We start from the raw sequence: 24730 nt of genomic DNA, 5'->3' as shown, positions 1-24730 counted from the left end.
CCACATGTAAAATGCAATGGCCGTGACTGTTACGACTGTTACGTCCTGGGAGCGCGAGATTTTGCCTCACTCAACATATGCACTGGATTTGACTCCATGCGAATCCTACTTATTCCTCAAAATGAAAAACGATCTTGGTTGAAGACCTTTTGTATCCGATGAAGAGGTTAACACAGTCACGTCCACTGCATCAAGGACACTTCAGAAGGAAGGCTTCGTGCTTCGATCTAAATTTACGGAGATAGTTAGACGAAGTGGATTGAAGAGGATGGACATTGTGTTGAATAATGTAACATGGATAAAGTTTCTCAATGGTATGCCATCACACGTCTAATCCATGGGTGGGGCGACCTTCTGGGATGATCCTCATATGCATTTAAAGTGTGCCTTTGTAGGGTTAGAGACACAAGACATACATATTATTTATAGTTTGTGACAAACATATGCTGGTGTTGTTCGAAACAGGGGGGAGACAGACATAAGGGGTCAGATCTTCTTGGTCCAGCTGGAACCCTCCCTGATCCACTACTGCCTCTGACTACACCTGCACCTTCACCTGCTGAAAGCTCGGTGAATACTTGCTTTCATTTGGTATTTTGTGTAACTTGCTATGGTCAAAAATATATTGTAAATTCTTACAGATGCTGACAAACCTTCCCCTTCTTCCTTCCTCTACCTTCCTCTCCCACATTCTTCCACCTCTTCCTTTTAAGCCTCTTTCTCTAATTTTTCTTCCTTTGCTATCATCATTGCCATTGCAACCAATTACTTGGTTGTCTGCGACATAAGGGTGAAAGGTGCGAGGAGAGCTCGGCGGGTGAAGTACCAACCGAGAATGAAGGTGTGGAGGTTGAAAGAGGTGACAGTAAGGGAGGCATTAAAAGAGAGGCTCAGTAGGGTAGAGGATGATGTGGTTGAGCTTGAAAGTGGTTGGATGTCAATGAAAGCTAGTCTGTTGGGAGCCGTTGGTGAGGTATGTGGATGGACAAAAGGACCACCGAGGCACTCGGAAACATGGTGGTGGGATGATGAAGTTGGAAAGAGGATTGACGAGAAGAGGAAGAAGTTCAAGGAGTGGCAGAAGGCGAAGGGTACGGGAGCAGAAACAGCAGAACATGAAAGTTATAAGGCAGCCAAGAAGGCTGCAAAGAAAGAGGTAGCAAAGGCGCAGGAGGCATGTTGGAAAATGTTCGGAGAACGCTTGGATTCGGAAGAGGGTCAGAGAGCAGTATTCAGGATTGCAAAGCAGATAGCGAAAGAGAGGTGTGATGTGATGGGGGTGAGTTGCTTGAAGGATGAAGTGGGACAAATCGTTGTGGACCCAGATGGAATTAAAGTAAGATGGAAAAGATATATGGAAATGCTGTTGAATACAGAGAATGAATGGGATGGCAACATAGAGAGTAACCCAGTTTTAGGACCGGCAGTAGAAAAGCCGGCAGTAGAAAAGTAGACCGGCAGTAGAAAAGCGGGAGGGCCGATGGGAGTTGTGGGAGATATGTTGAAGGCAGCAGGAAGTTGGGGTGTGAAGAGAATGACAGAGATCTGTAATCTGGTGGTGAAAGAAGGCCGCATTCCAGTGGATTGGGAACTGAGTACCCTCGTCCCTCTATACAAGGGGAAAGGTGACCCTCTAGAGTGTGGCTCGTACCGAGCGATAAAGTTATTGGAGCAATGGAGTATGGAATGAAGGTATTGGAAAGGGTGTTGGAGAGGAGGATAAGGAAGAAGGTGAAGATCGACGAAATGCAGTTTGGATTTATGCCAGGAAGAGGAACGACAGACGCGCATTTTATTGTGAGGCAGTTGCAGGAGAAGTACATGGAGAAGAGGGAGAAGTTGTTTCTTGGGTTTGTTGATCTGGAGAAAGCATTCGATAGGGTTCCACGCAAAGTATTGACATGGGCAATGAGGAAGTTAGGAGTGGAGGAATGGTTGATCAGAGTAGTGATGGCAATGTACAAAAGAGCGCACACAGCTGTAAGGACGAATGACGGGAACAGTGGTGAGTTTGAGGTGAAGGTGGGAGTGCATCAGGGGTCGGTACTAAGTCCACTACTATTTGTAGCTGTGATGGAGGTGCTGGCTCAGAACGTAAAGGAGGGTTTACTGTGGGAGTTGTTGTATGCAGATGATCTGGTGTTGATTGCGGAAAGTATGGATGGACTGAAGGAAAAGATGAACAAGTGGAAGGAATGTATGGAGACAAAAGGTCTGAAGGTGAATATCAGAAAGACGAAGGTGATGGCAAGTGGTAAAGCATGTGGTGAGGTGGAAAGAACTGGGAAGTGGCCCTGTGCTGTGTGCAGGAAGGGTGTCGGAGTGAACTCCATTCAATGTACAATGTGCGCTGAGTGGGTTCATCAAAAATGTAGTGGTCTGAGAGGGTCATTAACCAGTGTGGCAGCTACATTCAAATGTAAGGTGTGCACAGAGGGAGCTGCACATGGAGGAAATGTTGAGTTGGATCTTGGAGACGGCGTGAAGCTGGAAGGTGTGAAAACATTTTGCTACCTCGGAGACATGCTGAATGGAGAATGTGGATCAGACTCGGCAACGGTTGCTCGAGTGAGATGTGCATGGAAGAAGTTTCGGGAACTGAGTGGCGTGCTGATGAGGAGGGGAGTGTCGTTGAAGCTGGAGGGAAAGGTGTATGCTGCATGTGTGAGAAGTGTTATGATTTATGGGAGCGAAACATGGGTAATGAACGTAGAGCAGCAACGAACGTTGGAAAGGGTGGAAATGCGAATGGTTCGATGGATGTGCGGAGTATCGTTGAGAGAGAGGAAGACAAATGATGAATTGCGAAAAATGATGGGAATAGAGCCTGTGATTGATGCTGTGAAGAGGAACAGGTTGAGATGGTTTGGTCATGTGTTGAGGAAGGATGAAAGTGACTGGTTGAGAAGAGTGATGGAAATGAATGTAGAAGGAAGTAGAGGATGGGGAAGACCGAGAAAGACTTGGCTAAAGATGCTGGAAGAAGAAATGCGTGCAAGGTGGTTAACAAGGAGAGATGCAGAAAATAGGGCAAGATGGAGAAGATTGTCATGGGGACCTCAAGGCTAACCCCCGCTCTAGCAGGGAAAATGGCCTTAAAATGCATGTTGTTGTTGTTGTATTGCCATTGTAAAAGTTCTTTAAAAAGACATGTTTGTCATCACATGGTATATTTGCAAAATATTGTTGCAGTTGTCCAACCAGAGCCCGTTTCCTCGTCCGAATCATGACAAAACACTATTAAAATGGTCACGCCAGTCCTCCAGTTCGGATGCTTCGAACAGGGTCGTGGGCCTATTTGCCATTATACCATACTTCAGTGGAACGTCTGAGTCGTTCGAGGGACCGACGTGCTTGTAATTCCCTTACACTCGGCAAATTCCCACACAAAATTTGTGGCACAAGCGGTTTGCCATGCCAGATGCAGGGAAGGAAGTGGTCACCGTTTTGTGGTCATACGTTTTGTACGGGAAGTGGTCATACGTTTTGTACGGGAAGTGGTCACCCCCAAACCCAATCTGTCCTTTAACTGATGATTAAGAGCCACTGCGGCTCATGATCAGGGCAACTCGAATCACTCCACAGAGACCAAGTTGGTTTGCAAAGTGTATTGCACAACAGGGGAGGGATAACAAAAGCAGCAATGATGATAAAATACTACACAACTATTATACACTACATGGCACAGGTTTTGTATGATCACAAGGCCCTTAATTATGTAACCTTGAAGACTCAGACACACCATGAGAAAGAAATGACCAAGGAGGCGGACAAGACTGAAAATACCATAGCTGTGCTCGGTTGAGTGCAGCAAGTCCCAAAGGGAAACGTGTGGCACTGCGGGGAACAGGTCCGGTCTTGAGCCGAGGCTCCATCGAACGCGAGCAGACAAGGTGGAGGTAGAGCTGCATGCGCAACCACCCTCTTTCAGTCGGGGAAGCACTGATGTGGCAGGTTGTGTCCTCTGTGCCGACCGCACACATGGAGAAAACTGTGCAGCTCTTGCAGCGTGGACCATGGCAAATCTCCCCCGGGCCCCCCTTTGCACCCATCTTTATACCTTCGGTGCACTCGCTGCCTCATGACGTCCCTCGGGTATGCCCCTATGAAGGGTGTTCATTCCCAGGCCAATTGCCCAGGCAAGCAGAGCCATGAGAGGCCCCTCGCTTACCCACTCCCCTTGATCCCTGAATGTCCAATGCTTACACTCCCGCCAAAACCTACGCCTTGGCACCAAAACTCGTGCCTTTACGGTGTTGCGAGGCCAAATTTCCTAATAAAAATACATATAATACATTACAAAAGCCCCATGCCGGGGCAAAAGCCCCATGCCAGGGAATTCCACAAGTATCAAATAAATTTGCCTTAGAAAAGGTATTTAAGGTTAAAATCAGTTCTAGACACCAATGTTAGGGAGAGAAGACAGCGACTTGCTATGCAAGTATCAACACAGAATCTTATATCTCAATTAAATTACCTCACGCTTATGCTAATCATGCACTATGGAAATAACTATTGGTAAGGTATAAAATGTTAACCCCGATAAACCATTTCCGCAACAATATCAACATGCCGCAAACTCTGTTTCAGATCTCATATGTTGTATCAAAATTGCAAAAGACAAACCATTCCATTATCAGCTTAAGAAAAAAAAAAATTGGTTTATTCCTGGTGATACATGTGGAATTCTTTATATCAAATTTTGAGTAAAAAAACAACTTCTGTTTTGACCCCTCTCGGTCTGCAGTCCCTGGAGCATGAAACTGGAGTTTAACCCTTAAAATCGTTACATATTTCATACGTTCCTCAATGTTGATTGCATAAACAAAGTTTCATTTAATAATATTCCCATAATTCCATTGCTTGCTTTTTGACCGCACCCTTCTTGCCATGTGGTGATCAGAACTACGAAGTTTAGTGAATTTCTGCAAGATAAAAATATATTTAGGAGGAGATATTGTGACGTACAGACAGACAGACAGACAGATAGACAGACGGAGCCGATTCCAATATACATTTTTAAGGCGTGGGGATAATAATGATTATGATAATGTTGTAGTTAAACCGGAATGTGTTTCTTCTTTAGACTGGTCCATTGAGAGGAGCTGCATGCATTGGTGAAGTGGGGACCAATGATTGTGGTGGATCAGGACTTGTCTCAAGCCTAACCGATAGCTGGACAATGTGCTCCATGGTTTCGGACAACAGCTCTTTTGTCCCCTCTCGTAAGTTTCATGTACATTCCTGCACTGATTTATTACTTTTTTCACGATGGTTGTGAGTGAAACAAGTATCCAGTTGCCGTAATCAGCGATTTGCATGATTTCGTTGTGCTCCTGCTTATACACCATCAGGTTTACAGACAGGTAATGCAAAACCACACCTGGTCATACCTGAAGAGAATGTGAAAAAGGATGCAATTGCACAAGGTTTTTGCATATGTCGAATAACATATGTGATTTAACTGCTCTGGTTCTGCTTTCTGTTTGTTTGAGTTACATCTGTTCTTTACATTCGTTCATCTTGCCCACTTATGCCTCGTACACACGGCGTTTAGAACCTCTCTTAGACATAGGCAGCGTTTGCCCCTAACCCCATATCCTTCCCTTAAACTGGAGAGTTCATAGAACACGATACCCCATGCAGTGTTATTATTTTTATGCCTCCGCCGACTCAGGTTGTCCATCCGTCCGTCCGTCCGTACGGGCTAAACCTCGTTTTTCTCAGCAACCACATGTCCAATTGAGACAAAACTTTCAGGGTAGGTGTGACACCCATGCAGAATGTTTTTATGATAATTGTGACGTCATAGGTCACGTGCTATGGCAGCCATCTTGGATTAAAAGCAAATAATTAAAATATTTCTCGGAAACCGCTGAATGGAAGCATTTTAAACATGGCACATTTAATTGTCAAGTACTCCCAATGTGGAACAAAAGCATGATAACGATGACATCACAGGTGAAGTGATATACCAGCCAAAAATGTTTATTTTTTAAAATCCCTTCTCTAAAACTGCTTCACCGATCGATGTGAAACCTGTCATGGCCGGTGAAAATGTGATACTTGAAAACAGCTGAAAGGATTTAAAGCAAACTTGTTTATTTTTAGGACAGAACGAGGGCATCTACCCGTTGTGGGACTTTGCGGAGGCATATTGGCGATGCAGTTGCATTGTTATAGTTTTGTATGCAGCCTGTGCCTGCTGGTTCCATCATTGCTGGGAGTGCATCTGTGCTACTGATGCAGTGCCCCTGTTTCCAGTAAGCTGGTACTCATTTTTGCCGACTTTGGAAGGATGACAGGCTGAGTCAACCACCTGGTGTTATTAAACAGCATGACAGAGGCTCAAACTCAAGACCCGAAGATTTTACGGCGGCCCCAACCACCTTAACCGTTAAGTCAACACCAGGGTGTGTTCAGTTACCACGTTTATTGTCAAGCGCTCACCAAGTGGCTTAGCACTCAAGCAAGCACTCCACTCAAAACCGTTGATAAGTAAGGGCTGAGGTATTTCCACCCAGAGGCCGTTTTGATCTGATACTTGGCTCTTCCCCTGCTTAGGGATTATAAAAGAGCTGTGACGGAAGAAGCTCAACCTTTAGCGCTGGCAGCTGAGGGGATGCGTAGCATTGGGATTCTCTTGTGTGTACTATGTGTAAATGTCATTACAGTTATGGAAGGACTCTGGGAAGAGTTTGAAACAGCAAAGGGCTTACCTTGTTTGTGTAGCCTTTCATGATTCCAGTAATGCAGCTTTTTTGGCTATAAGAGCATGGAAGGAGTCAATGTATTGATATAATCCTAGCTAGCCACCTCGGGTAATTGTTTTGGTTAGAGCTGATTGGTTATTCCCTCCATTCACACGTGAGAGATTTATATATATATATATATATATATATATATATATATAGTCACGTGAAAAAGTAAGTACACCCCATGTAAAGTTTTGACTTTTTTTTTTTTTTTTTTTTTTTTTTTTTTTTGTTGTATACAATATCGAGGCTCGTGAAAGAGCGAACATTAATCACACAGAAAGACAAACCGACACATAAAACATATAACATAGGGAGCGGTAGACAAGATGGGGAGAGAGGGGGAAGGACACAAACACAACATTTGAGAGCAGGGACCGAGAGACATGGAGACATCGAGAGATCTGAGAGAGGGCGAGGGCTTTGGGGGGGGGGGGGGCGTGGGAAGGGGGCAGTGGGAGAGGTATAAAACATATGGACACTGCCAGGACTTCCAGGAAAGAAGTTGGAATTTCAAACATTCCTTTTTCAACATATTTCAACATACAGCGATTTGATCTTCATTTCAACAATATTGATAGATAAAGGTGATATAATATAACAAATATCATGAAACATTTCGATTTTGTAGTCCATTGTATAATTTAAATAAACATAAATGCAAATTTCGCATGTGGAAAAAGTAAGTACACCCCTACATTAATCACTACTTCAAATATCTAAAATTAGAATCAGATGCACCAGCTCAGGTGCAAATGCTTAGAACATCGTTAGAGAGGATCTTGGAGGAACCCATCTTATTTAAACCTCAGACATTTCGTTTGGTTTGCTCTTTGTTGTTGAAGTGTGCGGCGTCACCATGCCTAGATCAAAAGAGCTCTCTGAGGCCTTCAGAAAGAAGGTTATAGATGCCTACGAGTCTGTGAAGGGATTTAAAAAGATCTCCAAACAATTTGAAATCAATCATTCGACTGTCCGGGAGAGCATCTACAAGTGGAGAAGATTCCAAACAACTGCCAACTTGTTCAGGCCAGGCCGCCCCAGCAAGTTCAGCCCGAGAGCAGACCGCAAGATGCTGAAAGAAGACTCGAAGAACCCCAGAATGTCATCACGGGACCAACAGGTAGCTCTAGCGACTGTTGATGTCAAAGTGCACGAGTCCACCATGAGAAAGAGGCTGCACAAATTTGATCTACATGGGAGGTGTGCCAGGAGGAAACCTTTGCTGTCCAGAAAGAACATCAGGGCAAGACTAAAGTTTGCCAATGAACACCTCGGCAAAGACCAGCACTTCTGGAACAATGTGCTCTGGACAGATAAGTCAAAGGTAGAGCTATTTGGCCACAGTACCAGAAGACATGTTTGGCGAAAACCAAAGACAGCATTTGACCACAAGAACCTGATACCAACTGTAAAGCATGGTGGTGGAAATATTATGGTTTGGGGCAGCTTTGCTGCATCAGGGCCTGGGCAGTTCACCATCATAGAATCCACTATGAATTCTTCATTGTACCAGAGGGTGCTTGAGCATAATGTGAGGCCATCTGTCGGAAAGTTGAAGCTCAACCGAAGGTGGACCTTGCAACAAGACAATGACCCTAAACATACCAGTAAATCCACCAAGGAATGGCTGAAAAGAAAGAAATGGAGGGTTCTGGAATGGCCAAGTCAAAGCCCGGATCTAAATCCCATCGAGATGTTGTGGGGGGATTTGAAACGAGCTGTGCATGTGTTACATATTTATGTGAATGTATGTGAATTACTATTCAGGTCTTTGCTTATCAATGTGTAGTCGATTAAGGGTTGTTGTGATTAAAGGGTCAGGAGCCCTTCTGGGAAAAAGGAGACCGGAAACGGAAGAAGAAAAGACACGAGATCCGGGAGAAGCGACGATTCTTCTTCTTCCTCGCCCAGCTCCGACGAGAGTGGGGATCGATATTGAGGAGCGTGGAAAAGCTGCGTTCCCAAGCCCGTCTGGCGAGAGGAGTTACCGGGACGTGTAACTACCCTTTTGACACGTCAAGTTGCCGTGGGGCCGTGCACAGACCCAGCGTCCGGCACAGTTCGCCGCACCGTCTACAAGGACGCGTACGGGTCGCACTTTGGGGCCTCGCGCGCGTTGCAAGCGGCGCTTGCTTTGCCCGCTTGGCTTGGCCAGGAGGTGTGCGCTGCAGCCGTGGTTCCCGGTACGGTACGTGCCCGGTGGAAGCACGTCCGCCCGGGGTTCGTTCAACCGCCCGTGTGCGGCGAAGCCGACCATAACCTTGTTCAGGAGGGGCCCAGAGACATTGTGAGGGACAAAGACCAAAGGGGTCGTGAGTACCCAAGGGGTCGGGAGTGGGGAAAGGAGACACACATATATAAGATGGCCATCTTAATCATCTCGGGGATTGATTGTTGATTGTGGATTGTTGATGGTTGTTGATTGTTGATTCCTTGGGGGAATAGATTATTGCTTACTCTGGATCCTTGGTGTGGGGTTTTCTTATAATTGTTGATTGTGGATTGTTGATGGTTGTTGATTGTTGATTCCTTGGGGGAATATATTATTGCTTACTCTGGATCCTTGGTGTGGGGTTTTCTTATTGACTGGAATTCATATTGATTGCGTTACGAAAGCGTAGAAATAATATATCTTTCTGGCGGAGTTCCTCTCACGGTCCGGGGGTCACCGAGACCAGGTAGTCACCGGGAGGAATACGTAACAGAATTGGGGGCTTGTCCGGGATCTAAAATTGTATAAAATAATATTTTTATTAATTAAAATTTATTAATTAAGTATTAATTGGTAAATTTTTGGGGAAAGTGGGGTAAAGTCTTGGGTGAAGGTTAACAGGTGTTAACGATAGGCACCATGGCGTTTGTGGCACAGAACTTTGCGGTAACCCCGAGTGAGGCACAGTTCCGAGCGTTACTAAAGTCGGACCTCTTGAAATTGGCCAAACATTTTAACTTGGAGGTCCGAACTAATTTGAGGAAGGCAGAGTTGCAGACCACGGTGATACAGTCTATGGTGGGATTAGGAACATGGGACGAGTTAGCCTGGCAGTGGCTACCCGAAGAACCAGAAGACGTTGAGCTCCGGAAACTGGAGTTGCAATTACGGAGCCAGGAACGGATCAAAGAAGAAGAAAGGAAAGCAGAAGAGAGTAGAGAAGAGAAACAAGCAGAGGAAAGGAGAGTGGAACGAGAACTCCATAGTCTAGTAGGAAGACTAGGTCCCCCTGCACCCCCCGGAGATATACTTCTAATCAGTGTTTCTAGATTGGAAAAAATGTGTAGAAAATGACTAGCTATGGCCCCAAGCTGAAATAATGTCCCACATACCATTTTTATGCAAATTACTGCTGCCATTATCAAAAAAAGACTAGGTCCCCCTGCACCCCCCGGAGATATACTTCTAATCAGTGTTTCTAGATTGGAAAAAATGTGTAGAAAATGACTAGCTATGGCCCCAAGCTGACAAAATGTCCCACATACCATTTTTATGCAAATTACTGCTGCCATTATCAAAAAAAGACTAGGTCCCCCTGCACCCCCCGGAGATATACTTCTAATCAGTGTTTATAGATTGGAAAAAATGTGTAGAAAATGACTAGCTATGGCCCCAAGCTGAAAAAATGTCCCACATACCATTTTTATGCAAATTACTGCTGCCATTATCAAAAAAAGACTAGGTCCCCCTGCACCCCCCGGAGATATACTGAAACTGGCAGTGACTGGTGATTGAAATGCGGTGCCTTTTTGTGTTTCAGGTCGAGGTACGTGAACTCCCCACGATCTACAGCAACCAGGAAGAGACTGATACCAGGGTGGTTCTGTACCTCCATCATGCTGCTACCATCGGATACAAGAACGCTGTAGTCAGAACACCGGACACAGACATCCTCCTGATCCTGCTCCACCATGCCCACAACATCAAGCTGACGGTGTACCTGGATACAGGGTCAGGGAAGCATCGCCAACTTGTCAACGTCTCTGAGCTGGCAGAATCCCTGGGAGAGGACTACTGTGCCACTCTCCTGGGGTACTATGTGTTCAGCGGAGAAGACTGCACCAGTGCCTTCAAAGGGAAGGGAAAAGTCGGGCCCTTGAAAAAGCTGGAGAAGAATCCCAGGTTTCACAGGGCATTCGGTGAATTTCACAGGGTATTTAGAAAAATAAAACTTTGTGTTAACGTCTGTGTAGACGGACCTTAATATGAGTCTATTATTTCGTAAAACTGTGATTATTTTGTAAATAAAGCACTAATTAGCATACTAGTATACCATAGACACATGTAATCATGTTATGAATAGTTCTATCATGATCTATGCCCTTCAAAACATGGGTCTAGACACCTTCATTTTTCAATTATCTGCAATATTGGCTGAGATATGTCAAAAATCGTTTTTTTGATAATGGCAGCAGTAATTTGCATAAAAATGGTATGTGGGACATTGTTTCAGCTTGGGGCCATAGCTAGTCATTTTCTACACATTTTTTCCAATCTAGAAACACTGGTTAGAAGTATATCTCCGGGGGGGTGCAGGGGGACCTAGTCTTTTTTTGATAATGGCAGCAGTAATTTGCATAAAAATGGTATGTGGGACATTTTTTCAGCTTGGGGCCATAGCTAGTCATTTTCTACACATTGTTTCCAATCTAGAAACACTGATTAGAAGTATATCTCCGGGGGGTGCAGGGGGACCTAGTCTTCCTACTAGACTACCAGGAAAGGTTAAAAGAAGAAGAAAGGAAAGCAGAAGAGAGGAGAGAAGAGAAACAAGCAGAGGAAAGGAGAGTGGAACGAGAACTCCAGGAAAGGTTAGAAAGGATGAAAACAGAGGAAAGGAAAGCAGAAGCAGAGGAGAGGAGAGCTGCAAGGGAACTCGAAGCAGAGGAGAGAAAAGCGGAAAGGGAATTGAAGGAACGTGACATGGCGCTTCAGCAAGAAATTAAATTCAAGGAGCTGGAGTTAATGAGAGAACGGGGAGAGGTACCACCCTTGCTGACGGGGTCGACACCTAGCCAGAACACCTGGGATGTGGGCAGACATGTGAGGCTGGTTCCACCCTTCAGTGAAAAGGAAGTCGCTAAATTTTTTCCGCACGTTGAGAAAGTGGCTCGACAGTTAAACTGGCCGGAGGAGGCCTGGACCATACTAGTACAAAGTGTGCTGGTGGGAAAAGCTCAAGAGATTTATTCGGCACTACCAATGGACCAATGTGCAGATTATGAGGTATTGAAGAAGCACATCCTCAAAGCCTATGAGTTGATTCCGGAAGCTTACCGGCAAAAATTCAGGAATGCCAGGAAGAGGGAGAGTGAGACCCATGTGGAGTTTGCCAGAGTGAAAGAAAACATGTTTGATCGGTGGTGTGAGTCAAAAGGAGTCGGGAAAGACTTCGAAACATTGCGTGACTTGATCCTGGTGGAGGAATTTCAACAGTGTGTCCACGAGGACATCAAAGTGTACCTGCAGGAAAAGAAAGTACCGAAGTTGTGGGATGCAGCCACCATGGCAGATGATTATGCCTTAACACACCGGATAGGGGTCCACGAACCTAACTCCTCGCCTAGATCTCCGCGGGGGAGGTGGGGAACAGCAGGTGTGGAGAACGACAATACATGGCGGCGGCCTCGAGAGGATTATGGGGACAACGCGGATACCCCACCTGTTCGAAATCAGAGGGCTGCGGGCCCAAGACAAACTTATATTTCGCGGGGCCCGAGGCAGACCACGAGTTTTTCCTCCGGGCCTACTTGCGCTTTTTGCAAGAAACCTGGACACTTGATGTCCAGTTACCGCATGAAAAGGGAAGACCCAGAGCGGAGTCCGATTATTACCACTCCGAATGCGATGGCAAGCGTAAGAAATCGCCCACAGAAGAGTTACCGACCATTTATTTATGAGGGGTTGGTCTCACTCAAGGGAGACTTGACTAACCCAAGACCGGTTAGGGTTTTGAGGGACACAGGAGCCCATCAATCCTTAATGCTTGAAGGCATTTTGCCATTGTCAAAAAGTACCGCAACGGGTGATAGTGTTCGGTTACAAGGGATCGGTGGCTGTGTTAGTGCCCCACTTCATGTCATCCATTTGGAATCCGATTTGGTGTCAGGACCGGTCACCGTCGGTTTACAAGCCACGCTTCCTGTAGAGGGAGTATCTGTGATTATTGGGAATGATTTGGCCGGGGGGCAAATTTATGGTAACCCGAGGGTTGGTAAAGAGCACAGCAGGGAAAATAACACCCCACCAGCTCGGGATGGCGACAAAAGTTCCAAGTTATTTGTAGGGGGACTGAACTTCAACACAGAGGAAGAAGTTCTGACCTCTGTCTTCAACAGATATGGGCCGCTGGTGGAAGTGCGGGTGGTAAAAGACAGGGAAACGCAACGGTCAAGAGGGTTCGGCTTTGTCATGTTTGCAAGCACAAGAGACGCCAGGGAGGCAGAGAAGAATTGGAATGGTAAGGATTTGGAGGGTCGGACCATAACAGTAGGGAAGGCATTTCGTAGGCGTCGAGAGGTCTACAGAAGAGGACAACTTGGCAGTAGTTTTGGGGTTGGCAGCAGCCGATATTACTATGGAGGCTCCCAGAGTTACGGCACCTCCCGAAAAAATGAATGTCAGAGCACTGGCCGAGAAGGAGACCGCCAGTCAGGTAACGGCTGGGACAAGTGGTCCCACCGTAACTGCTAGGAGTCTGGAGAAGTTGAAGCACTATATATACGGGGGAGCCGCCGAGCCGGGGCTCCTACATGGACTAACCGTGAATGCCACGTTCTTAAAGGCGTCCAGGTAGTGAACTTTCCTGCACGGACTAACCGTGAACTCCCCGTTCTTAAAGGCGTCCATGTAATGAACTTTCCTCCCCGGACTAACCGTGAACTCCACATTCCTTAAGGCGTCCATGTAGGGAATACTCCGCTGGGCCTCCTGAAAAAGTGCTATAGAGAGGTTTAAATTTGGGGGCTTTGGTCACCACCTCTTAACCGTCAGTCAAGAGAAACTAGAAGTGGTTGACGCTTGGTCCAGAGGGAATTAATCTAGGGGATTGTGTGAAATTTTGTTGCTTTATTTTTAAGTGATGACTGTGCCCGGGGGGAACTGATGAGTTGGGGGGGGGGGGGGGGTGAGTTATCTGGTTTGTTTATCCAAGTTGGCCGGCAAAGAAAGTTTTCGCTGGGTTCAAACTTTCTTTCTTGAAGGGGGGGAGTGTTACATATTTATGTGAATGTATGTGAATTACTATTCAGGTCTTTGCTTATCAATGTGTAGTCGATTAAGGGTTGTTGTGATTAAAGGGTCAGGAGCCCTTCTGGGAAAAAGGAGACCGGAAACGGAAGAAGAAAAGACACGAGGTCCGGGAGAAGCGACGATTCTTCTTTTTCCTCGCCCAGCTCCGACGAGAGTGGGGATCGATATTGAGGAGCGTGGAAAAGCTGCGTTCCCAAGCCCGTCTGGCGAGAGGAGTTACCGGGACGTGTAACTACCCTTTTGACACATCAAGTTGCCGTGGGGCCGTGCACAGACCCAGCGTCCGGCACAGTTCGCCGCACCGTCTACAAGGACGCGTACGGGTCGCACTTTGGGGCCTCGCGCGCGTTGCAAGCGGCGCTTGCTTTGCCCGCTTGGCTTGGCCAGGAGGTGTGCGCTGCAGCCGTGGTTCCCGGTACGGTACGTGGCCGGTGGAAGCACGTCCGCCCGGGGTTCGTTCAACCGCCCGTGTGCGGCGAAGCCGACCATAACCTTGTTCAGGAGGGGCCCAGAGACATTGTGAGGGACAAAGACCAAAGGGGTCGTGAGTACCCAAGGGGTCGGGAGTGGGGAAAGGAGACACACATATATAAGATGGCCATCTTAATCATCTCGGGGATTGATTGTTGATTGTGGATTGTTGATTCCTTGGGGGAATAGATTATTGCTTACTCTGGATCCTTGGTGTGGGGTTTTCTTATAATTGTTGATTGTGGATTGTTGATGGTTGTTGATTGTTGATTCCTTGGGGGAATATATTATTGCTTACTCTGGATCCTTGGTGTGGGGTTTTCTTATTGACTGGAATTCATATTGGTTGCGTTACGAAAGCGTAGAAATAATATATCTTTCTGGCGGAGTTCCTCTCACGGTCCGGGGGTCACCGAGACCAGGTAGTCACCGGGAGGAATACGTAACACATGCAAGAAACCCCTCAAACATCGCACAGCTTTAAGAATTCTGCATGGAGGAGTGGGCAAATATTTCTCCCAGTCGATGTCAGTGACTGGTAGACAGTTATAAGAAACGCCTACTTGAGGTTGTTTCTGCCAAAGGGGGCAATACCACCATTGCAGCCAAGGGTGTACTTACTTTTTCCACATGCAAAATTTGCATTTATATTTATTTAAATTATACAATGGACTACAAAATGTAAATGTTTCATGATATTTGTTATATTATATCACCTTTATCCATCAATATTGTTGCAATGAAGATCAAATAGCTGGATGTTGAAATATGTTGAAAAAGTCAAAACTTTACATGGGGTGTACTTCCCTTTTCACGTGACTGTATATATATATATATATATATATTCTTGGGTAAAATGTCAGTGGCATAGAAAAGGCCCCTTTATATAAGGGCATGTGCCATGTGGCAAAGTATAGAAAAGAAGGGACATTCCATAGCGTATAGAAAATGCCAAACAATACAAAATAAGAGGCATACAAAAAATCTCGTGTGCATGCTGGACTACCCTTGTGTTCTGAGGAGGAACCAAGTAATGCTCTGGAAAAGTTCATATAAAGGGGTGCCAATTTGATTCATACACCTGCATGAAGAAGTAAATGTATTTTATTTGCCAGATGTAGGGCGCCCCTTTATTTTAAATACAAATAAAATGCATTTGCTCATTGTACAAGATGTTCATTTGCTCCTAATTATTCAAGACGATATAAAAAAACTTGAAAAAAGTAAGGGGAAAAATATTCAACCCAGACAGGATTCGAACCCACAATCCCCAGCTTGGGAGTCTGATGCTTTATCCATTAGGCCATTGGGCCAGCACGTTACATTTGTGTAATAATTTTGAAGGTTTTCTAAATATAACTCAAGAATGCATAAATGGACGTTGCTGAAATTTGGAACATATTACCTCAACGTACAAAGCATTTACTTCTGAAATTTGCAGCTGATTTCATCCAGTAGAAGCAGACAAACGTATTTTCAGTGCCCATGTAAAAGCTGCATACAGAGAAACGATCCCTTGTATAAAGAGAGGGCGCTTTGCGCCTCCCTTTTACAATGCATATATATTTAGGACCCGGCTCCAAAAGCAATAGCACCCAACATCCAGGAGCACCCTCAGTGTAGTTATTTCCATCGTGTAAGTTCAGAGTAGTTCCTTCCCCTGTTGTAGTGGGCTAGAGTGTGATGCAATGCGTTGTCGAGGGTTAGAGGTTTTTCCCCTTTTTCTCCCCATTTCCTAGGGGGTAATTATGATTTATTTGCAAGCTTTGCAGCACGTGCTGTGTAACACGGGCGTGAGCCCCTTTGAATATTACGCCCAAAGTGCGTTTAAATCTCGCGCCAAAACCCAATGGCCACCCTCCTTTATTCCCTATAATCTTACTTTACACAACCCTATAAGTACACAGCATTTATCATTTATTCGTACAGTTCTTTTATTTACACTTGGGTTCTATGCACACGTTAATTTCCATGACATTAAGACATACATGCCGTTCATTGCTTCCCGACCCGAAAACACCACGATCCACTCGCCACAACTTCGCCTCGAAGCACACATGAACTGCCCACCTTCTGCCTCCATCTTCACTTCATCGACAATCATCACAGACACCGCCGCCAGCTTGTGAGCGCGGACAACCATTAGCTCTCTGTTGTCACTTAATCGCTCTGTTTGTCCTACAAACAATTACGAGGAACTCCCAGTGTTCTCGTCGTGCCTGTAACGCGTCCTGAGCCCCCACCCAAGTTCATTGCGGGAGCTCCTTCACGTGCCATGGCTGGGAGACAGACTGGACAAAGTACGTTGCAAAGGCCTGACGTGGGCGGGGCTAGAGCAGTAACGCACCAATCAGCGGCTGTACTTCTACCCAGAGGCCTTTTTGATCCGATATTTGGGCCCATTTCCACTAAGGCATTATAAAAGAGCCACTATAGATGCGGCTCGGCATTGTTGGTTCTTGGCTTTGGTCCTGCGTTGGTTCAGAGTCGGTGCTCATCCTGAGGTGTTTCGTGAGAGGAGATTGAGGCCCGAGTGGTGGCATTGAAGTTGGCTGGGTCGAGCTAGGAGCCAAAGCCTTGAGGCAGACGCAGCAAACACAGCCGGTAGGGCCGAAGCCAAACCACACATACACACTCTCTTTAGATTCTCACACAGAAGGCTATTTTTCTGACGCATTCGTTTCTTGACTTTTTGTATGTAAAATCATTCTACTTGAACTCGAGAGCGCAAAAAGGCATCGACAATTAGCGGCGTTGCTGTGGCCATACTCCTGCAGAGTGGCCACCACAGATCCACACCTTCACAGTTTCTCTTCCTGCATAATCGATAACTTTATATTTTTGAGCAAACCAAATGCGGTGGTGTAATGATACCCGGTGGTTTCCTTAATAATACACCTGTGTCTGGCAGGTTGGTGGTTCAAGCCCCGGCCGAGTCATACCAAAAACTTTCAAAATGGTACACGCTACTTCCTTACTTGTTGACATTCAGCATTTGAAAGGAAAGGAGCATGTACAATGCCCATAGGTTGGCATCCATGGGGAGGAGGAAACTCCTTCTGAGGAAATGCCCCTCTGATTGCAGTGAGAAAGGCGGCACCAATTTTGTGACGTCGCTGGTACCCAGAGTGCCCCAGGAAGTGAGGGCACTTCCCCTAAGCTCAGTGGCCGTGTTTGTCTCATCTAACAGTCCTCTGTTGCGTCTCATGTATTTGTCTGAATTTCCATGTGTGTGAGCCTGTTTGTGGTAGCTCCACAACTAGCCTTAGATACTGTTCTGCTTGTTTCTTGTAATTTTTATTTACTTGAGCCACTTATAAACTACAACCTTTTGTTTTTCAGAATATGGTTTGATGCGCTGTGCATGTGCATTAGGTAACTGTGATGGGGAAGAAGCTCAAGCGGACGAAGCACAAGCAAATGGAGTACATCAAAATATTTCTGAGCCAGATGTCTACGGTAAGATATTTGCTTAAACTACCTGGTAACAGTGATGACAACTAGCAGTTCATGTTGAACAAATGGCAGAATTTGCATATTGGAACATATTCCAAATGTTGCTGAATCACTGTCTTGACAGTCATTAGAAAACGTCACTTGCCTCGTCGTCATCTCAATAACCACCTTTAGAGGCCATTTTTCCCCGCAAGCGGGGGTTGGCCTTTTTCGGGGACCGTGGTTGTTGTTGTTTTTTGGTCCCCTTTTTGAAGCAATGTTTTACGGCCGGATGCCCTTCCTGACGCCAACCCTTTTTGTCGCCTTTTTACGACAAACGGGGAATTACCAGTGAACTGGTACTCAATTTGCCGACCTCGGAAGGATGACAGGCTGAGTCAACCCCCTGGCGTTAATTCAGCGATTGACCGGGATTCGAACCCAGGATCCTAAGCCCTCACCCTAGCCGCTTGCCCAACACCAGGGCGACACCAGGGTCCTAAATTGATGCAGAGCACGTCGTCATCTCAATAAATAACTGAAATCAAAAGTGATAAATGCAGTCCAGATATGAACTAGAATGGCACTCGGTGCCTCCACCAGGCTGAACAGTTTACGTTTTGTATCCCACTGATAGGCCGGATCTAGATACTGACCTCCAAAATCTATTCAGCTTGTTCTTGTCACCTAACCAACTCCTCCACCAAGTTTCGTCCGAATCTGTCCACAACTTTTTGTGATATATATCGTGCTATATAACATTTTTGGTCCAATCTCTTAATGATTAAGAATCACTTAAACATTGTAGTATCAGGATCCGTATCTGGATATTCACCAAAATGTAATCATTTCGTCCTTGCCACATACCCAACCTCGCCACCAAATTTCATCCGAATCCGTCCACAACCTTTTGAGATAGCCTGTTCACAGACAAACAAACAAACAAGAAGACGTCATGCAGAGCACGATGTTTGCAAAATCCACTCCCCTCCCCCTGAAAAAAGGTTGCAATTGATCCAGCAAATTGTCCATTTCATCAAGATTAATATTACGATCTTGATCAAGGCTTGGGTCAATAGGATGAAAAGTGATGATTTTTCGATGAAAATTGATGATTTTAGAAGTTTGACCTAGAGTTGACCTTTGACCTTTTGACCTCAAAAAATAGTTGGTTTCTCAATTCAGTGAGGCACTATGCAAATGCTTTTAAATCTTCAAGTCAATTGGATGAAAACTGATGATTTTTCAGATGAAAATTGATGATTTTGGAAGTTTGACCTTGAGATGACCTTTGACCTTTTGACCTAAAAATAGTTGGTTTCCCAATTTAGTGACTCAATATACAAATGCTGTTCAATTTTCAAGTCAATCGGATTAAAAATGGCGATTTTAGAACCTCCAGATGACCTTTGACCTTTGACCTCAAAATCAATAGGCTTCTCCATTGTGACGACCTCTACCACTTGGTGAAGTTTCGTAAAGATTGGTTGAAAATTGAGACCTGTAGGCGACTGACATACAGACAAACAAACAAACAAACAGACAGACAGACAAACAGATAGAATAACGCACAAGACCAACCAATATACTTGCAAAATCTTCGATTTTGCAAGTAACAACAAGGCATTCGGCGGTAGCCTGACAGGTATGACAAAAAATCGAGAGAGACAACAATTGACTGATTAATTAATTGTGTAATTAAAATAAATATATCATAATCATAAAATAATTAATTTCTTAACCCTTTGAGTATGGGATTTTTTTTTGATAAAAATACCCCCGGTACAGGATTCATTTGGCATTTTGGTACGGGAATGCAACCACGTACTGACGATCTATTTATAGGTATAGTCGATGACGTGTAGTAACGGCATCCGTACACAAAACTTTTTCGTGGGTTGCGGCACTGGACGTCATCCGTACTCAAAGGGTTAATCATTTGGCTAATAGCATACCTTAACCACCACTGCTTCATCCAAATCTGTAAGTTTTTGAAAATTAATGAAGTAATTGATTGAAAAATTAAATAATTTATTGATTAATTGATTAATCAATAAATCAAAGTTACCCTATATAGCCAAATCACTTGGTGATTGTTGTGTTCAAATATCAGTTTCCTAGCTCAAAAGGTGCCTGGGATATTGGCCAGACAAGAAAGAAAATAAATAAGTACTTGATAAATCGATAATAATTAAGTAATTAATCAATTGGTTGATTAATAAAAAAAATAAAAAATACCGTTTTTGCCAAAGCACTTGTTCACTTTAAAAAAAAATTTTTTTTTTTTTTTTTAATACTGAATCGAGGCTCGTGAAAGAGCTGACAACCGCGAGGGAAAGACAGTACAGGGGGACCGCGAGGGAAAGACAGCACAGGGGGACCACGAGGGAAAGACAGCACAGGGGGACCGCGAGGGAAAGACAGCACAGAGGGACCACGAGGGAAAGACAGCACAGAGGGACCGCGAGGGAAAGACAGCACAGAGGGACCACGAGGGAAAGACAGCACAGAGGGACCGCGAGGGAAAGACAGTACAGGGGGCCCGCGAGGGAAAGACAGCACAGTGGGACCGCGAGGGAAAGACAGCACAGTGGGACCGCGAGGGAAAGACAGCACAGAGGGACCGCGAGGGAAAGACAGCACAGGGGGACCACGAGGGAAAGACAGCACAGAGGGACCACGAGGGAAAGACAGCACAGAGGGACCGCGAGGGAAAGACAGTACAGTGGGACCGCGAGGGAAAGACAGCACAGTGGGACCGCGAGGGAAAGAGCACAGAGGGACCACGAGGGAAAGACAGCACAGAGGGACCGTGAGGGAAAGACAGCACAGGGGCACCACGAGGGAAAGACAGCACAGAGGGACCACGAGGAAAAGACCCTCTGTGCCCAAATTTGAGCTTCCGAGCTCAAATGATGGCTGAGATATCGCCTGGACAAATGAGAGAACCTTGAGTTCCAAAGGTTCAAACAAGAGAACCTTTGACCTATATAGTCAACAACATTGGCAGCCTCACTTTTGTCCTTCGGAATCATCTGGTAAAGTTTGACGAAGATAACTGAAAGCGTTCGTGGGTTATCACACTCAAACAAACAAACAAGCTGATACATACAGACAGACAAACAAACAGACAGACAGACAGGGGTGAAAACATAACTTCCGACTACCTTAGGTGGCGGAAGTAATGATGGGAGAAATGTAAGATGATATTGATGAAAGTGTTGTGCTTCTTGTAATGAAATTGCTTTTTCTGTTTCAGAAGGAATCTCACCAGGAGAGGGCACTGCCCTATCAGACGTTGGTGAAGTGGTAGTTCCGCGTACTGCTGTGTCTCGGCACGACAGCTTGTTGAGCATGTCCGCCCTGGGGTATAGCAAGGATGACTATCTTATGATGGCCAGCCAGCAGATCTACGAGGCTCTGGCAAAGGAGGCTTTGGGCAACCTTCACGGAGCATTTGATTCTTACAAGGAAGCTGTGGATCTCCTTATCCTGGGCGTCCAAGGTGCGAGCTTCTTTTTCCCAAAATCTGTTAAATCCTGAAGGTTTTGGGGGTTTTTTTTTCTCATACTTTCACAATACTAATTTGACGTTCAGTCTATAGGGCTCAAAAGTGTTTTAATACCTTTATAGTCATGTTAATGTATGCTCTGCTCATGTTTTATATGTCGAAAGGTGGTTGTGAGACTTCGTCACATAATCCTTGAAAATTTACAGATTTGGACTTGCACTACCGTTTTAAGGCCGATGGAAAGTCCATATTACAACATTTGCCCAAAACATCTTTGATGACAAATGAGTATGTTGCTAAAAGATTGACAGCAGCAGTTGAAGCTGTCCTGATGCTCTACAGGAGATCTCGACAATGCACGACGGGACATGGTGAAGAAGAAAACATCCCAGTATCTCCTGCATTTGGAAGAACTCTCTCGTCTGCTTCAGGCCTCACCAAGACATGCCAACCAGGCATGTAACTTCCCTGCTTTCTGCATGTTCTCTAAGGCCAATATTACAAAGTAGGCTTAATTTGGTTGTCATAACAATGTATTTTTGTATTTGATTTTCTGACCTCTTTTTCCCACATTGATGATCATTTCTATTTCTATCGGATGCTTTCCTGTTAATTTTGTTCTGAGGGTTTTTTTATCGGTTTTATGAGCCTGACATTTTATTTTTTGGGATAAATGATTGAGAGGCCCATGGAAGAGCTAGAGCAGAATGCAAGGAAACAAAATGGAAAGGGGGAAACACCAACAGTAGAGTAGAAGTGAGAGTGAGATCAAGGGGTCCACAGGTGAAGGAAGAGACCATTTGGTGAACAAGCTGCAATACAGCAAGAAGAGGAAGGGGAAAGTAGAGCTGAAACACAAATGGAACAAACCAACCAACAACTAATAAACAAAAGAGGTGAAGGAGCGGGGGGAAGGGATCACGACCTGGAAGAAGGGAGTGCTTGCGAATGGGGTAATTTGGAGTAGAAAAGACCATGAGTATGGATGAGGAATGACCTGAGGTAGTGGTAAACAGCTGTTTTGAAGCCTGAGCGGGAAGAATTGGACCAGGCAGACTGGGGAAGTTGGTTCCACAGGTGAGAGAAAACGAGGAACAAATGAGTGGAGGTGACCAGTGGGCCTGAATTATGGGAGTTTACCAAGAAGAGCGTTACTGGTAAACCGTGTGCACCCGGGAGAAGCCTGGGAGGGGCAGCGCCAAGAGAGGGTAGAGGGTGCAAGACCAAGAAGGAGGCGGTACAATACCAAGACTACCAACCTGGCTGTGATGCGAAAGTAACAGGCCTAGCCACACAGCTTCATCATGGGAGATACCAATGATTTGGAGGTCTTTGCTTTGGACAGCATCATGAAGGGCAAGGTGGTACGCAGGGATGCCCATCCAAAGGGAGAGCAGTACTCCATCAAGCTGTGAATGAAGGCTTTGTAGTTTTCAAATGTTCAGACTGGCCAAAGATAGACCTTGCATGACGAAAAATTCCCAGTCGGCCACTGGTTTAGAGGGAATTTTGGAAATATGGCCTGCTCAAGAAAGATCATGGCTGATGGTGAGGCCCAAATATTCGAGTGGCTTAAATTCTTCAAGTGGTTTGTTTATTTATTTATTTTTTTGTATACAACATCGAGGCTCATGTAAGACCTAACATTGATCACAAAAACACGTAGATGTTTCGGAAGTTTAGGAAGTAGATGGGAGAGTTTGCCAGGCGGTCATTTCGGAGAGGCAAGGTGAGTGTGTGGACTTTGAGATGAATTCCCTTTCCTACTATTCTGGATGTTTGTCAGGTTAAACTGCATATTGTTTTTTTAATATGATTTTTTTATGCCTCCGCTGACGGATTCACCGGAGTCGTTATGTTTTTGGGTTGTCTGTCCGTCCGTCCATGATGTGTTTTCGTTGACACGATAACTTAAGAATGGTTGAAGGGATTTAAGTCAAACTTAGTGCAGTCAAGTATGTGTAATGATGTAAAGATAAAAGGATTAGATTATGGGGTCAAGAGGTCAGAGGTCCTGGTAGGTAAAACTTGTGTTACGGTGATAACTTGTGAACCAGTGATGGGATTTTGACCAAACTTGGTATTAGTATATATTATGATGCAAACATGAACTGATTCGATTTTGGCGTCAGACATCAGAGGTCTTGTCATACTTAAGAACAGCTGAACGGATTTAAATCAAACTCGGTTCAAGTATGTATAATGATGTAATAATGTGGGCGGAGGCAAATCGGTTGACGTCTCGACGTCAAAGAGTGTCGTTCTAGTTTTGATGGAGTTCGTTTGTCTGTTCAATTCTGTTGTGAAGTACACTCTATCTTTAGGAAAGATTGCTGTTGGTGAAGTTTTTGTTTTTTGAAAGTTTTTCCTGTGCCATTGATATACGTGACAGAGAAGAAGAATGAGAAGAAGAATCATTGTAGGTTGTCTTTAAAACAGCTGTTCACCACCATCTCTTGTCTTCCCCCTTGATATTTTATACCCCCATTAATTTCACCCCAGATCTACTTTTTTGAAATTCCGACTTCTTTCCTGGAAGTCCTAGCAGTGTCCATGTGTTTTATACCTCTTCACCTTCCCATGCCTCCTCCCCCCAAGCCCTCTCCCTCCCACAGATCTCCCGATGTCCCTGCTCTCAAATGTTGTACTCGTATGCTTCCGTCTCTCGCTCCCCATCTTGTCTCCCGCTCCCTTTATTATGTTTTATGTGTCCGTTTTTTTTGTGATTAATGTTGGTGTGTATGTGTCCTCTTACACGAGCCCCAATCTTGTATCCCAAAAAAAAACCAAAAAAAAAACCTCCAGTCTGCCGAAACACATCCATCATCCACCAAATTCCGCATTTTTATGTGAATTTCACCTGGTGTGATGTTCTCCTCTTCATTGGAACCCAGACCTCTGATACACAGCACACATGATTATGTTGGCCGCCATCTTTGGTGTGCCCCGAATGCTCTGACCAACTTTTGTCACTTCCTGTTTAACTTGCTCAGAGCTGACAATGTAATTGCATAAAGCATCAGTATTGAACGTTTATTAAATTCAAACATAATGTGCTGGTTGTATTTAGCAATTGTATTTAAGGCTTGTTTCTTCTCCTTTTTTGTTTGACATGATTGTGTTTTTTTTTGCAAATTGATGTATGTCTCCCTTCCTGTCAGGATTCTGGCACTGGACGACAAATCCTGTCGAGCTCACCCGTGGAGGAACTGAAGAAGTTGCACATTATTGGAGTTGTCGGGAAGGTATGAACCTGAGATTATGGGCCTGCTGCTGGTTTATTGGTCTGTCAGTCATCAACCTCATGTATAC

At 45.0% G+C, this 24730-nt stretch overlaps 1 protein-coding gene across 12 annotated transcripts in view; it reads left to right on the top strand.

Annotated features, from left to right (window-relative positions):
• LOC137426452 (ribosomal protein S6 kinase delta-1) overlaps positions 1-24730 on the top strand; it is a 100310-nt gene that overhangs the window by 16248 nt on the left and 59332 nt on the right. For 8 of the 12 annotated variants that reach the window (XM_078779407.1, XM_078779410.1, XM_078779412.1 and 5 more), the window contains 6 exons: positions 466-570; positions 5087-5225; positions 17815-17931; positions 21167-21412; positions 21761-21873; positions 24580-24663. In XM_078779407.1, the coding sequence (XP_078635533.1) occupies positions 466-570; positions 5087-5225; positions 17815-17931; positions 21167-21412; positions 21761-21873; positions 24580-24663 (804 nt within the window). The remainder of the gene's footprint in view (positions 1-465; positions 571-5086; positions 5226-17814; positions 17932-21166; positions 21413-21760; positions 21874-24579; positions 24664-24730) is intronic. The other 4 variants (XM_078779409.1, XM_078779417.1, XM_078779411.1 and 1 more) reach the window with 3 other exon arrangements.

This window comes from Myxine glutinosa, chromosome 5, assembly GCF_964187855.1.
Source record: "Myxine glutinosa chromosome 5, kmMyxGlut1.1, whole genome shotgun sequence".
Lineage (NCBI taxonomy): Eukaryota > Metazoa > Chordata > Myxini > Myxiniformes > Myxinidae > Myxine > Myxine glutinosa.
Note: the sequence above shows the minus strand (reverse complement) of the source record. Positions and strands in the feature narration are given on the sequence as shown.